Genomic DNA, 11,160 nt, shown 5'->3' with positions numbered 1-11,160 from the left:
CAAACCCCTTCTCCCAGGCCAGAGAACATTGGGCACCTCTGGTCAGCTCTGGCGGGCTGCTCCCACTGTGGGGCTGGAAGTCCTTGCTGCTCTGGAAAAACCTCCTGCGAGGAAAGGAGTTTTGGCTGCTGGTCACCCTACTTGCACCTCAGCCTGCTCTTTTCTACTGGGATGCTCATGATCTTTCATTCTTCTACCTCAATAAAGTTTTCTTGCATCATAGCCTCCGATGACTCCTCCTTCTTTTTTCTCCCAAGACTTTTCCAGTCTCACTCAGCACTAAGCCAGGATTGTAGTTATCACTGGGGTTAAAAAGTGTACCAAGACCTCTGTTAGGATTTATTTCCCCAGTTCTACAGGCATGCTTTGGTCTTCCAGTGCGTCCCACAAACCCTTCTGTTAATAGAACACAGGGCTGGATAGACTAATGCAGGTCTCTCCCTGCTGCTGGCACAAGTCCCTCTGGGTGGTGTGTTTGCTTTGGGTGGACACCAGTTGCTCCAGCCCCTCATCATCTCCTCAGCCCACTAAGAGATCTGCTCGAGCAGGTCCATGTCTTTCTTATCATGGCCATGCGTCCTTGCAGCAAAAGAGCTTCAGGAAAAGGGTTTCTAGCAGATTGACACTTCCTGTCTCCTCAGAGATAAGGATATCTGATTTGGGGTGATGTGCTGGGCTTTACAGTGGAAGAAAGACATGGATTTAGTGAAGTAAGAAGAGTGCAGGAACAGCAAGAGGTTGAGGGGACTGAAGAAACCTTGTTGTGATTAGAAATGGGAGACGTGCAAGGTTTATTTATTGTAGGGGTCCTACAGTTGAACACACAATTCCAGTCGTGCCAGAGATGAGAGGAAGCTATGAATCCCCTGCTCACCTGCCACCCACGCTGCGGGGATGAGCACAGGACACAGGGGGTTTCTGGTCTGCAAGTGCACATGGTAAGGGCGTGTCCAATTCTTCATCCACCAACACCCCAAATCCTTCCCCCTTGGGACTGCTCTCAATCCCCTCGTGACCCAGTCTTTATCCTGCATGTTTGGGATCGCTCCAATCCAGGTGCAGCAGATCCTGCCCCTCGGCTCCTCTCTGGTGACAGGGGAGAACTCTTGATCTATGGGTTACTGGGAATAAGGAAGACAAGATTCTGGTTTAGAAGATCCGGAGCAGAGCCTTGAGGACAATCTGTGGCTGGAGGTTTGGGACAGCCTTGACCAGTTATCCCAGGGTGATTTTTCAGGCAGCAACTTTTGCATGACACAGCCTGGCGAATCATAAGGTTGGAGGGTTTTTCTCCCCACAGCTCTGCATTGTTATGTCCTGCTCTTGAGACCGTGTCCATCTGACCTTGGCAGCAGATTTGATGAGTTTGTGTTGGTTCCAGCATTGCTGGATGAGGGAAGAGGGACCAATAACATGTACCTGGACTTTTGCACAGCATTTGTTCCTTTGCCAGAAAACATCCTTGTCTCTAACCTGGAGAGATGTGGATGTTGGTTGGACCATTGGGTTAAGAAGGAAATGGGTGGGATGGTCTCACTGAGAGAGTGATGAAAGAGTCAATGGCTCCATGTGTGCGTGGAGAACAGGGATGAGTGGTGACCCTCAGAAACTCGTGTTCAGCCATTATCACTTCCCATCTCTGTCAGGGACACGGGGAGAACAATTGAGTGTCCCCAAAGAAAGAATGTGAGTAACAGTCAGGTGAGTGCTGTGGTTTATGGTCTGAGGGAAGGGATGGTATCCAAAGGGTTCTGGACAGGCTGGAGACATGAGCTGGTGTGAAGCTCGTGAAGGTCAACAGGGCCAAGAGGAAGGTCCTGCACCTGGATTGGATCAATCTCAGTAATGGATGTTGGATGGGTAATGAGTTAATTAACAGCATCCCTGAGGAGAAGGACTTGGGATGTTGGTGGATGAAGAATTGGACGTGTCCTGGCCACGTGAATGAGCTGAGCAAAAATCCCCCATGTCCTGGGGTTATCACTCCACAGTGCACATTCTGCCCCTCTGCTGCACTCTGATGAGGCTGGACTTGTGTGTTCACTCTGAACACACAAAAATAAGGGAAGACATGGAACTCCTCCAGCAGATCTGAAAATGGCCTTGGGAGATGATGAGGGTCTGGAGGAGCTGGTGCCCAGGCAAAGTGAGCACACCAGCCAGGAGAGCCTTGTGTCAGAGTCACGGATAGACCTGCATTGGGGTATCCAGGCGTGTGTTCAAGCACCTGAAAAATTGCTGTGGTGCACTGGAAGAACAAAGTGCACCAGTGGGTAATGGAATTGAGGAAATAATTCCTAAAAGAGGTCTTGGAGCACTTTTTCAACAATCTCAACAGCCTCAACAGCATTGGCTTAGTCTCAAAGTGTCTAAGGAGAAGAATGAAGAAGGAGTCTTGTGATGATATGATGCAGGAAAATTTTATTAAGGTAGAACAGAGAAAACTCAGGAGCAGCCAGTGGAAGGGAGCTGGACTGAGGTGCAAGGAGGGCAACCATCAGCCAAGGCACCTTGCATGCAGATGGTTTGGCCAGAGCACCAAGGCCTTGCTGCCCCACAGTGGGAGCAGCCAGGCAGAGGTGCCCAATGGTCGCTGGCTTGGGAGAAGGGGTTTGCAGCAGAGGGAGCTGGACAGAGCTGAAGGGGCCATGCAGAGCATGGAGTGGGAGGAGAGCAGGAACAGAGATGGGCCATGTTTGCAGGCAGTCCAGGCTGACCCTTTGGCTACTGAATTGCTTGGTGCCCTGAGATCAGGAGCTGGAAGTGCTGAGCCCATTTGAGAGCCTTGACCCAGAGATGTTTCCTCAATGCCTGAGATGTGTTCCAGGGTGCGGTCGGTTGGTGTCAGGAGTGGTGCTGAGGGCCCTTAGCAGTTGTAGCCATAGCCCCTTCTGCCATAGCAGCCCAGGCCTCCCAGCCCATAGCCACAGCCATAGCCAAATCCACGGCCGTAGCCAAGGCCGTAGCCAAAGCCAAATCCACCAGAGATGGGCTGTCCCTGCACACTGAGCTCAGTGCCCACGGCAGCCGAGGAGGTGGATCCGACGGCGGTGTTCCCTTGATGCTGTACCCATCTGACCTTGGCAGCAGCTTTTAACTGGGAGCATTACAGGTCAAGGGTTTGGTATTTTTTTGACTCAGGAATGTAGAAGACGCAAACAAAGCTGACAGAAATTTGGCTGTTTTCTCCTGTCTTCAAATGACCCCCAGGCATTCCTGTTGACCACACCTGTTTTTACACCAGGATATGGTTGTTTTTCTGGGCTAAAAATTCCCATGCTGTGTTGTTTTGCTCCACCAGAACCAGCAATTCTTCTCTGTGGTATTGCTCTCAAGGAGTTCTTCTCCAAAGCTGTGCTCATGTCTGGGACGGTCCCAAGCCATTTGCTGGACCTTGAACTTGGAGTTGTTGAAACACACAAGGTTCTTAAGTTCTCAACATTCCCAGTGTCCCTCCTGGTTGGAATCCCTCCATGTTCTTGTGTCAACTGCACTGCTCTGCTCCCTGGCACCTGCCAACATGCTGAGGGTGGTCTCAATCTCACTGCTCATCTCCTTGATAAAGGTATTAAAAATCATCAGACCAAGGCAGAGGCCTGGAGGCCTCGTCACTGGTCTCCACCTGTACAGAGAGCCATCGACCATCACACGCTGTCTGCTCCTCATCCATTCATTAGACCACCTTTGAAACACACGTGCCTGCAGTTCAGAGATAAAGATGTTACTTGAGACTGTGTTAAAGCCCTGACAGAAGTTCAGGATAACACCAGTTGCCCTTCCCTTGGCAACCAAAGCATTCTAGAAGGGAAGGTCCTTGTAGTCCTGCTGGAGCTTAAGTGGATCATGAGGTGGACATGTACTCTTTGGAATAAAAATCTCCAGCAGTTACCAGGACAGGTAATCTAGGAGAAGAAATACAAGCAGGCTGGAGGAGTTGACATTCCTATCCCCCACCACTGTTGGGGCTCCAGAGTGGAACAAGGACGTGGACATGGTTGAGCAAGAGCAGTACAGGGAGACCATGACATTGACAATACTGGGGTATCCTCAAAATGTGGAGAAGCTGGAACGTCTGGGAGTTTCTTGAGATGGGAGGCAAGAATGCAAATGGGACATGTTGTCAATATAGCATGACCTCACTGATGTCTCCCCCGTTCTCCTCAGCTTTGGTTGAATCTTCTACGTGTCTTGATTTATGTCATCAAAAAAACACACGCTGGTCTCTAATTCTTGAATTATGAGCCGCCGTCAATGTCACATGGACACAAACAAAAGAAGAAGACATGACACTGCAGAACAACAGGAAGGAAAACACTCCCCTGCTCTTGACTCAACAGGCCGAGCAAGGCAAGAGCTGCTGCCTAAAAAATGCCCCAAGGCCATGGGACAAGGCTGTCCCACCCCTCCAGGACCTGCATAAAAGCCAGCCCAGAGCCTCTCTCCCTCACACACTTCTCCTGACACCTTCTCCATCCTGCTTCTGCTGACAACCAGGTAAGCCTCAATCCCCTGACCCTCCTGCTCCTGCACCCCTGGCCCTTCTCTGCCAGCACGCTCAGCCCCAGCCTCAGCAGCCCTCACGCCTCCTCACAGCCCAACAACAGCCTCCACATTCCCTCGCCTGCCAGCCCCCCACCCCTGCCCTGCCTCACCCCCCTCTCTTTCAGGCACCCTCCACACCAGAGCCATGGCCTGCAACACCCTCTGCCGACCCTGCGGACCCACCCCGCTGGCCAACAGCTGCAACGAGCCCTGTGCCCTGCAATGCCAGGATTCCCACGTCATCATCAACCCTTCCCCTGTGCTGGTCACCCTGCCAGGACCCATCATGACCTCCTTCCCCCAGAACACCGCCGTCGGATCCACCTCCTCGGCTGCCGTGGGCAGTGAACTCAACGCCCAGGGACAGCCCATCTCTGGATTTGGTGGATTTGGTGGATTTGGTGGATTTGGTGGATTTGGTGGATTTGGTGGCTACGGCCTTGGCTATGGCCGTGGATTTGGCTATGGCTGTGGCTATGGGCTGGGAGGCCTGGGCTGCTATGGCAGAAGGGGCTATGGCTACAACTGCTGAGGGCCCTCAGCACCACTCCTGACACCAACCAACCACTCCCTGGAACACATCTCAGGCATTGAGGAAACATCTCTGGGTCAAGGCTCTCAAATGGGCTCAGCACTTCCAGCTCCTGCTCTCGGGGCACCAATCAAGGCAGTAGCCAAGGCACCAGACCAGACTGTCTGCAAACACGGCCCATCTCTGTTCCTGCTCTTTTTCCACTCCATGCTCTGCATGGCCCCTTCAGCTCTGTCCAGCTCCCTCTGCTGCAAACCCCTTCTCCCAAGCCAGCGACCATTGGGCACCTCTGCCTGGCTGCTCCCACTGTGGGGCAGCAAGGCCTTGGTGCTCTGGCCAAACCATCTGCATGCAAGGTGCCTTGGCTGATGGTTGCCCTCCTTGCACCTCAGACCAGCTCCCTTCCACTGGCTGATCCTGAGTTTTCTCTGTTCTACCTTAATAAAATTTTCCTGCATCATAACATCACAAGACTCCTTCTTCATTCTTCACCTTAGACACTTTGAGACTAAGCCAATGCTGTTGAGGCTGTTGGGATTGTTGAAAAAGTGCTCCAAGACCTCTTTTAGGAATTATTTCCTCAATTCCATTACCCACTGGTGCACTTTGCTCTTCCGTTGTGCCACAGCAACTTTTCAGTTGCTTGAACACACGCCTGGATACCCCAATGCAGGTCTATCCATGACTCTGACACAAGGCCCTCCTGGCTGGTGTGCTCACTTTGCCTGGGCACCAGCTCCTCCAGACCCTCATCATCTCCCAAGGCCATTTTCAGATCTGCTGGAGGAGTTCCATGTCTTCCCTTATTTTTGTGTGTTCAGAGTGAACACACAAGTCCAGCCTCATTAGAGTGCAGCAGAGGGGCAGAATTTGCACTGTAGGGTGATAACCCCAGGACATGGGGGATTTTTGCTCAGCTCATTCACGTGGCCAGGACTCGTCTAATTCTTCATCCACCAACATCCCAAGTCCTTCTCCTCAGGGATGCTGTTAATTAACTCATTACCCATCCAACATCCATTACTGAGATTGATCCAATCCAGGTGCAGGACCTTCCTCTTGGCCCTGTTGACCTTCACGAGCTTCACACCAGCTCATCTCTCCAGCCTGTCCAGAACCCTTTGGATACCATCCCTTCCCTCAGACCATAAACCACACCACTCACTTTGGTGTCATCCCCAGTGTTGCCAAGGGGACACTTAAACCCACACTCCATATCCCTGACAAAGATGGCGAGCTACAATGGTTCCAATATGAATCCCTCTTGGTCATCACTAATTCCGGCACTCCACACTGGGACATGGAGCTAGTGATCACAACTTTTGAGTGAGACCATCCTGCCCATTTCTTATCCAGCTAGAGGTCCAACCATCAGGTCCAACTTAGAGACAAGGATGTTGTCGGGCACAGGAACAAAAGTTTTGCACAAGTCCAGGTACAGGCTACTGGTCCACCTTCCCTCATCTATCCATAGTGGAACCAATACCAACCCATTAAAGCTATCACCAAGGTCCCATGGACATGACCTCAAGAGCAGGACATGGAATTTCAGAGCTGTTTGAAGCAAAACAGGCCCAACCTCATGACTCACCAAGCTGTGCCAGGCAACAGCTTCTGCCCGGAAAATGTCCCAATGTCATGGGCCAAGGCTGTCCCAGACCTTCACCCATGGATCATCCTCAAGGCCATACTCTTGATCTTCTTCAGCAGAGTCTCGTCTTCTTTGTTCCCAGTAACCCAGAGATTAAGAGTTCTCCAATACCACCAGAACAGAGCAGAGCAGAACCTGCTGCACCTGGATTGGAGCAATCCCAAACAAGCAGGATAAAGGCTGGGTGATGAGGGGATTGAGAGCAGGCCCAAGGAGGAGCACTTGGGGTGTTGGTGAATGAAGAATTGGATATTAGATGTGCCCCAGCCATGTGCACTCACTGACCAGAAATTCCCCCTATGTCCTGGGCTCATCTCCACAGCATGGGCAGCACAAGAGAATGGGGGAATCTCAGCCTCTGCTCTCCTGTACTAAGATCAGAGTTCTGTGTTGAACTCTGAGCCCACAAAGACAAGGAAGACATGGACCTGCTTCATAGGATCTGTAGAAGGGCATGGAAGAGGATGAGGGACAGAAACAACTGGAAGAGGATGAGGGACAGAAACAACTGTTGTCCAGCAAAAGTGAACCCACCACCCAGAGAGGCTTGGGCCAGAGGCAGAGATAGATCTGTCTTAGTGTATCCAGGTCTGTGATTTAGTAGCTGAAGGATTTGTGGAATGCACTAGAAGAGCAAAGTGTGTCAGTGCGTAGTAGAACTGGGAAATAAATCATAAAAGAGGTTTTGGAGGACTTTTTCATCCAACCTCAGTGAACTCTGGAAGCCTGGATGAGAGCTGAATGAGACTGGAAGGGTCTTGGGATCAGAAAGAAGGACTTATCATAAAATGTGGTGCAGAAAAACTTTATTGAGGTGGAAGACTGAAAGGCCATAAGGAGCAAATGGAAGGGAGCCAGGCTGAAGCGCAAGTAGGGCGAGCAGCCGAAGCCCATTGCTTGGAGGAGGTTTTGCCAGATCATCAGTGCCTTCCTGCCCCACAGTTGGAGCATGGTGTGCCGAGGGCCATTAGCAGATGTAGCTGCCCCTTCTGCCATACCAGCCCAGGCCGCCCAGCCCATAGCCAAATCCACGGCCGTAGCCAAGGCCAAAGCCAAATCCACCAGAGATGGGCTGTCCCTGGGCACTGAGCTCACTGCCCAGAGCAGCCGAGGAGGTGGATCCGACGGCGGTGTTCTGGGGGAAGGAGGTCATGATGGGTCCTGGCAGGGTGACCAGCACAGGGGAAGGGTTGATGATGACGTGGGAATCCTGGCATTGCAGGGCACAGGGCTCGTTGCAGCTGTTGGCCAGCGGGGTGGGTCCGCAGGGCTGGCAGAGGGTGTTGCAGGCCATGGCTGTGGTGTGGAGGGTCCCTGGAAGAGACGGGGGTGAGGCAGGGCAGGGGTGAGGGATGCAAGGGGTGGTGATGCAGGAGGGTGAGGGAATGTGGAGGCTGTTTTGGGGCTGTGGGGAGGTATGAGGGCTGCTGAGGCTGGGGCTGAGCGTGCTGGAAGAGAGGGCCAGGGGGTACAGGAGGAGAAGGGTCAGGGGCTTGAGGCTCATCTGGTAGTTGACAGGAGCAGGAGGAGAAGGTATCAGGACCAGTGTGTGAGGGAGAGAGGTGCTGGGCTGGCTTTTTTGCTCGTCCTGTATGGGCAGGACAACCTTGTCCCATGGCCTTGGGGCATTTTTTAGGTAGCAGCTCTCGCCTGGCCCAGCCTGGTGAGTCATGAGGTGGGGAGTGTTCTCCTTTGTCCATTTCTGCAATTCCATGTCCTGCTCTTGAGGCTGTGTCCATCTGACCTTGGTGGCAGCTTCTAAGTAGGAGTCGGTCTTTGGGAGGATTTGACTGCTTAGTGCGTGTCAGGGAGGGGTGAATGTGGAAGCAGCGCCCAGGAAAGGTGCAATGTCATCAGTGTGGTCATTTTGTGGCAGTTGTGTTCTGTGGTTTGTGGGTGCTTTGTGAAGACTTGGACTCTGTTTTGTGCCACTGGATGGCCATCGGTCATTGTATTGCACCCAGGAATGCTGAGGGAGCTGCTGATGTCCTGGGGAGGTCACTCTGCAATAATTTGGAAATGTCACAGTGCCTGAGAGCCCTTCCTGACAGAGGAAAGAGAGCTCCTCCCTTTTGTGTTTTAAATGATATCAAGAAGGAAGATCTGGAAAACACGAGCCAATTCAGGGCTGAACTTGTTCCAGTCTACTTGTATTTTGAAATTTACACAATTTACATGACAATATACTCTGTCATTTAGAGTGTATTCCTTGACCTCATCCAGGAATCCAGTAAAGAACAAAGAGAGCCCGATACCTTTTTTCGCAGGCTGGTCTGTGACATCAATTCCTTTTTTCCGCATTCAAGCCACAAGTTTTCAGAACTTATAATTAGTAAGTCTTAATGTGCTGTTCCTGCGAGCAAAACCCAATAATTACTAACGGACAGCCAGTAAGCTCCTCTTTCCTTCTGTGTCATGGAGCAGTTGTTCCTCTGTGGAATTGTGCAATTTCATGTTCTGCTCCTGAGGCCATCTCCATCTAAACTTGGTGGCAGGTTTTAGTTGCAAGAATTAGAGACCAAGGTGTTGATGTTGATTGTGCATGTCTTGACACATCGAAGATTCAACCACAGCTTAGGAGATCTGCGGTGTCATCACGGAGGACATTCCATGGTACGCTGACATGGATTATTGTCCCATTTGCATTCTTGCCTCCTGCCTGAAAGAAATTCCAGCTCTCTCAGCTTATCCTCATCTTAAGGACCCTCCACTCCCATCTGTTTCATGGTTTCCCTGCACTGCTCTTGGCCAACTGTGTTCATGGCCTTATTCCACAGAGGAGCCCCAACAGTGGTGTGGAACAGGAGGATCAAATCCCTCAACCTGCTTGTATTTCTTTTCCTAACCCTGTCCAAATAACTGCTGGAGCTTTTCATAGCCAAGGGTACATGGCCACCTCATGACCCATTTATGAAATTTCAGCCCAGAGCAGCGACCATATCCCAGGCCGCAGGGAAGTAGGTTTGGCCAGAAGGAATGGCTGGGGGTTAGCTGAAGACATGAAACAACACCCAGATTCCTGTAGGCTTTGTTTGCCTCTACATTTAAAACAAAACCAGCACCAATCCATTGGCTTTTTTTTTCTCCCGATTGGTCAAGGTCAAATGGACACAGACTCAGGGGAAGGACACAGAATTGCAGAACATAAGGAAGGAAAACACTCCCCACTTCATGACTCACCAGGCTGGGCCAGCCAAGGGATGCTGCTGCCCGCAAAATGCCCCAAGGCCATGGGACAAGGCAGTCCCGCCCCTCCAGGACCAGCATAAAAGCCAACCCAGTGCCTCTGTCTTTCAGACTCTTCTCCTGATTCCTTCTCCTTCTGCTCCTGCCAACAACCAGGTGAGCCTCAAACCCCTGACCCTCCTGCTCCTGTCCCCTTGGCCCCTCTCTTCCAGCATGCTTGGACCCAGCCTCAGCAGCCTTCACACCTCCCCACAGCCCCACAACAGCCTCCATACTACCTCACCTTCCTGCATCATCACCCCTTGCACCCCAATAGCCCTGCCTCATCCCTTCTCTTCCAGGAACCCTCCACACCACAGCCATGGCCTGCAACACCCTCTGCCAACCCTGCGGACCCACCCCGCTGGCCAACAGCTGCAACGAGCCCTGTGCCCTGCAGTGCCAGGATTCCCGCGTCATCATCAACCCTTCCCCTGTGCTGGTCACCCTGCCAGGACCCATCATGACCTCCTTCCCCCAGAACACCGCCGTCGGATCCACCTCCTCGGCTGCCGTGGGCAGTGAACTCAACGCCCAGGGACAGCCCATCTCTGGTGGATTTGGTGGCTTTGGCTACGGCCTTGGCTACGGCCGTGGGTTTGGCTATGGCTGTGGCTATGGGCTGGGAGGCCTGGGCTGCTATGGCAGAAGGGGCTACTACACCTGTTAAGGACTGGTTCACCACCTTGGTGCTGTGGCAACAGCTCTTGCTAGCAAAGCACCTTGCCTGATGTTTGCCCTACTTGCAACTTGTACTGGATGCGTTCCATCTTTTTCTCCTCTGTCTTCAGTCTTTTACCTCAATAAAGTTTTCCTGCATCAAAGCCTGAGATGTCTCCTCTTCTTTTTGATTTCAAATTGTCTCACATCTTTACCCAGCACAGTGTGTGTCCTTAACAGGTCATTGACATAGGCAGAAAAAGGGCTGGAACACCTTTCTTAGGACATATGTCCCCACCAGTAATCACAAGAATTGCACAGGAAGCAGGGTGGGAGTGTGACCTTCCAGAATATGTCACAAACCCTTCACCTGCTACACCAAAAGCTTTGACACACCAATGCTCTCCTGCTCACGGCTCTGAAAAAGCTGCTACATGGCAGTAGATACTTGACAAACTCTCTTTCCCAGCTGGATCCTCAAACCCTCCCTGTAAACAGTCACAAAATCATACATTTTGGGAGGAACACCGGAGTGCAAGAGCTTCATTCC

The 11,160-nt window shown here is 51.8% G+C and overlaps 3 protein-coding genes and 1 pseudogene across 4 annotated transcripts in view; 2 read left to right on the top strand and 2 right to left on the bottom strand.

Moving 5' to 3' along the window:
- LOC128819028 (feather beta keratin-like) overlaps positions 1-11,160 on the bottom strand; it is a 93,900-nt pseudogene that overhangs the window by 18,395 nt on the left and 64,345 nt on the right.
- Positions 3,706-5,521, top strand: LOC128819147 (feather beta keratin-like). Its single transcript, XM_053999109.1, has 2 exons — positions 3,706-4,494; positions 4,668-5,521. Exon 2 carries the CDS (start codon positions 4,688-4,690, stop codon positions 5,072-5,074), a length of 387 nt encoding a protein of 128 aa, XP_053855084.1. The 5' UTR covers positions 3,706-4,494; positions 4,668-4,687; the 3' UTR covers positions 5,075-5,521.
- The window catches only part of LOC128819137 (feather beta keratin-like), a 68,953-nt gene continuing 65,302 nt past the window's right edge, over positions 7,510-11,160 (bottom strand). Inside the window, exons 4-5 of one of the 2 annotated variants that reach the window (XM_053999093.1) lie at positions 8,981-9,384; positions 7,510-8,039 (exon numbers count right to left, since the gene is read on the bottom strand). In XM_053999093.1, the coding sequence (XP_053855068.1) occupies positions 7,693-8,039; positions 8,981-9,026 (393 nt within the window). In that variant the 5' untranslated portion in view covers positions 9,027-9,384 and the 3' untranslated portion in view covers positions 7,510-7,692. The remainder of the gene's footprint in view (positions 8,040-8,980; positions 9,385-11,160) is intronic. The other variant, XM_053999100.1, reaches the window with a different exon arrangement.
- On the top strand, positions 10,057-10,636 carry LOC128819195 (feather beta keratin-like). Its single transcript, XM_053999177.1, has 2 exons — positions 10,057-10,067; positions 10,253-10,636. Exon 2 carries the CDS (start codon positions 10,273-10,275, stop codon positions 10,618-10,620), a length of 348 nt encoding a protein of 115 aa, XP_053855152.1. The 5' UTR covers positions 10,057-10,067; positions 10,253-10,272; the 3' UTR covers positions 10,621-10,636.

The sequence above is a fragment of the Vidua macroura genome, chromosome 1, assembly GCF_024509145.1.
Source record: "Vidua macroura isolate BioBank_ID:100142 chromosome 1, ASM2450914v1, whole genome shotgun sequence".
Lineage (NCBI taxonomy): Eukaryota > Metazoa > Chordata > Aves > Passeriformes > Viduidae > Vidua > Vidua macroura.
The sequence above is the reverse complement of the archived record's forward strand: the minus strand, read 5'-3'. Positions and strand labels throughout refer to the sequence as shown.

Coding starts and splice junctions, on each gene's coding strand:
- LOC128819147 (XM_053999109.1), top strand. CDS start 4,688: ATGGCCTGCAACACCCTCTGCCGACCCTGCGGACCCACCCCGCTGGCC.
- LOC128819195 (XM_053999177.1), top strand. CDS start 10,273: ATGGCCTGCAACACCCTCTGCCAACCCTGCGGACCCACCCCGCTGGCC.